The following is a 2987-nucleotide window of genomic DNA, read 5'->3' on the forward strand; positions in this document are numbered from 1 at the left end:
CCCCACCCCCACCTCATCCCCCTCCCCCCCACCCCCAGGCACGAACCCAAGCTCTAACTGGCAGCTGGGGCTGTTCGGTGGGTGCCGCCGAGAGGAGCTGGCAGTTGGGGCGGAGGAAGCGTGTGTCACCGTGTGTCACCGTGTGTATGTTGGGGCTGTGCTCACAGGGGTATGTGCAGGAGGCGCCTGGGGAGTGAGGGGCTGCTGTGGAGTGGGGGTGTGTGCACCAGTCTAAAAGGATGTGGGCGCGCGCCCGCGTGCACACCCCACAGGGCTCCTGGAACACACAAATCCATGCTGGGAGCACACAAACATTTTCTCAAAGTCCTTTCTACCAACCACACACACAAGCCTCCTCTTGCTAGGGCACAAAGTCAGTGGTAGCTGGGCATTCTCCACCCCCCACCCCACCCCCTCTCTCTCACACACACACACACACACACACACACACGTGCTCCAGCCCTTAGACATTGTATGCACTGTACTAGTTCGACAGAGGGTGGGTGCTGATACAATTAAGTAGAATCACAGTATGGGTCAGCCTCTTTATGCTAAGTTTATTGTGTCTTCCTGTCAGCTCCCGAGGCAGGGGTGGGGTGGGGAAGGGGACAAGGTAGGCAATGGGGATCCCTGACAGCCACCAGGGGGTTCTCTGGAAGAGGCAAGCTGGACAGGGAAATAGGTGTGTGAGTTGGGGAGGGCTGAGGAAGAGGAAATGAGGGGCCGAGGAGGGTGGGAGGAACCCTCCGAATGGATCCCATGCTTCTCCCTTCTGAATGGTTTCAGGCCACCAGGGAGGTTGCAGGGCGGGAAGATTGGGGCTCAGGTACCTTTACCTTCACAAGAGGTCCCATGATGGCCTTCACCCTCTGGCTAACTCTCAGTCCCCTCCCCCTAACAAAGCTCACTTTCTGTACTGAACCAGTGGCAGGTCGCTGGGCACTCTCTCACACAGGACTGTGCTCCGATTAGGAGAACTGGAAGGCTTTTTTCTCTGGTAACAAGGCTCTGCCACCAGAAGGTGACAAGCGAGGGATTTTATGCAGGAAGGCCCCTCTCTAAGGCGGTGAGCACCTGTGAATCCGTAGGTACACACTGGGCGCCAGTGACCGGCCAGCTGCAAACACCGGTGTGCTAGTTGTCCTCCTGTTCTAGAAACAGCAGTAGCACAACTAGACTAGGAGCTGGAGACCTGGTCAACCCCAATTCTAGCACTTACTGTGTGATGTCCAGCAATCAGATGACCTCTCTGCCTCCCAAACACCGGGAGATGCCCTGTCACTGTCAGAGCCATGGGGGTTTTCCTAAGGTTCACATAGACAGTGCGCGTGTGTCGGCTGACAGATGCCCCCTGCCTCATAAGGAATGGTGTGCAGGTGTGTGGCTGTGCATGTGCAGGGCGTGTCCAGTTCTGGCCCTGCCAACTGAGCGCAGTCTTTGGAGCTGGGTCTGTCCTGACAGGCTGTGGGAGCTTGGGCAAAGTCCCTGCCTCTTCTGGCTCTGGGTCCTCTGCTGTAAGAGGACAGTCCTGTGCTCTCTCCCCTGGGCTCCAAGTGGACAGTGGGGGAGAGGTCAAGGTGAAATCATCAGAAAGGGCTAGGGGTTGTGTGCGAGGACAACAGGGCCAGAAGTGGTGTGATTCTTCTCTGGAAGGCTGGAAGCCAGACAGTCTAACCAACTGGACTGGAGTCTGACCAAAGGACTTGGACCACAAGTGGAGGCAGCCCAGGGGCATGTTGTGGACGGGGAGACAGGTGGTCAGAGGCGTGGGCACAGGCTACATTCGTCTGGTCTGCAGCTCCCCAGAGCCCAGCGGGAAGCCGAGGGGCAGGTGGCCTGGGAGGCTGGGAGCTGGAAGCTCCCTCAAACGAGGTGGCATGTCTTCTGTAACCGGCTGGAGGAACACAGAATGGGGAGAGCCAGTGTATTTGTCCACCCCTTTGTTCTCCAGGGCCTCTGTGACTGATGCCAGCCCTGCTCTGCTCTCCCAGTGATGCACCCCCATACCTCTGCCCGTGCCACTCCCTCCTCAGCCACCCTTTCCCCATCTCTGTGTCTTCCCATCTCCTCGACTCCCTCCATCCTCATTTCCTCTCTCTGGCCCCTCCCACCTCCCCCTGCCCCTTCCTCCTCTTCACACCCTCTTCTCTTCCTCCCTGCCCTCCCCTCTCCCTCTCACCCACCCTCCCTCCCAGTTCCTTACTGGGGACACTGGCAAGTCTTCTTCTCACTGAGGAGCCGCTTGATCTGAGACATCCGCTGTGCCTTGCGCTGTCCAGGGAGAAGGAGGGGAGTCGTGAGGTTCCCAGGCCTCCAGGAGGGAGCTGCCCCTTGGAGGGGGGAGAGGGGGAAGCTGGGAGAGGAGAAGCCATGACTATAGCGGAGGCCATCTGTCCCGCCATTAGCTAGCTCTCTGCTCCTTCCTGTCTCTCCCTTTGGGTGACACTTGGGACTGGCTCCTGTGTCCAATGAGGAAACTGTGAGCAGAGAGCTCCGGACCAGGAGCAGGTCATATGTACACCTGCTGCTACCCAGGCCCCAGGTGCTCCAGGGGGCCAGTTGGGCAGTGGGGTGTCATTGGCCATGAGGGAGGGTCTGGGAGACTCACTCACCCGCCTGTTCCTGCATGTGACGCACAAGATGCAACACACAAGGAGGATGAGCAGGAGGCCGCCGCCCAGCCCTGCACCCAGGAGGATCGCGGGCTGATTGGAGAAGTGGTCTGGGGGCGAAACTGCAAGAGACAGAGTGTGCTCAGACCACTGCCCTTCATCCGGGACACAGGGCCCTCTGGAGGGGCAGGGGAATGCGGACCGCCCAGACTGGGCGTCAGACTGGGGTCTCTCAGGCTCCCAGGGCTTTGGTGGCCTTCCAGGCCTCGGAGCAGCAGAGCTGCAAAGAAGTCTATGTTTTAGCGATTGCAGGGGTCTCATAAGTATTGTGGTTCAGGGTGTGTGTGTGTGTGTGTGTGTGTGTGTGTGTGTGTG

General features: G+C 58.9%; 1 protein-coding gene across 1 annotated transcript in view; it reads right to left on the reverse strand.

Annotated features, from left to right (window-relative positions):
* Window positions 1–580: 580 nt before the first annotated feature.
* Window positions 581–2987, reverse strand: part of CD4 (CD4 molecule) — a 23701-nt gene continuing 21294 nt past the window's right edge. Inside the window, exons 7-9 of the mRNA XM_045295998.1 lie at window positions 2613–2734; window positions 2204–2271; window positions 581–1894 (exon numbers count right to left, since the gene is read on the reverse strand). Coding sequence (XP_045151933.1) covers window positions 1864–1894; window positions 2204–2271; window positions 2613–2734 — 221 coding nt within the window. The 3' untranslated portion in view covers window positions 581–1863. The remainder of the gene's footprint in view (window positions 1895–2203; window positions 2272–2612; window positions 2735–2987) is intronic.

Source organism: Echinops telfairi, unplaced genomic scaffold (genome assembly GCF_000313985.2).
Source record: "Echinops telfairi isolate 266 unplaced genomic scaffold, ASM31398v2 ScPeMD7_7356;HRSCAF=8355, whole genome shotgun sequence".
Lineage (NCBI taxonomy): Eukaryota > Metazoa > Chordata > Mammalia > Afrosoricida > Tenrecidae > Echinops > Echinops telfairi.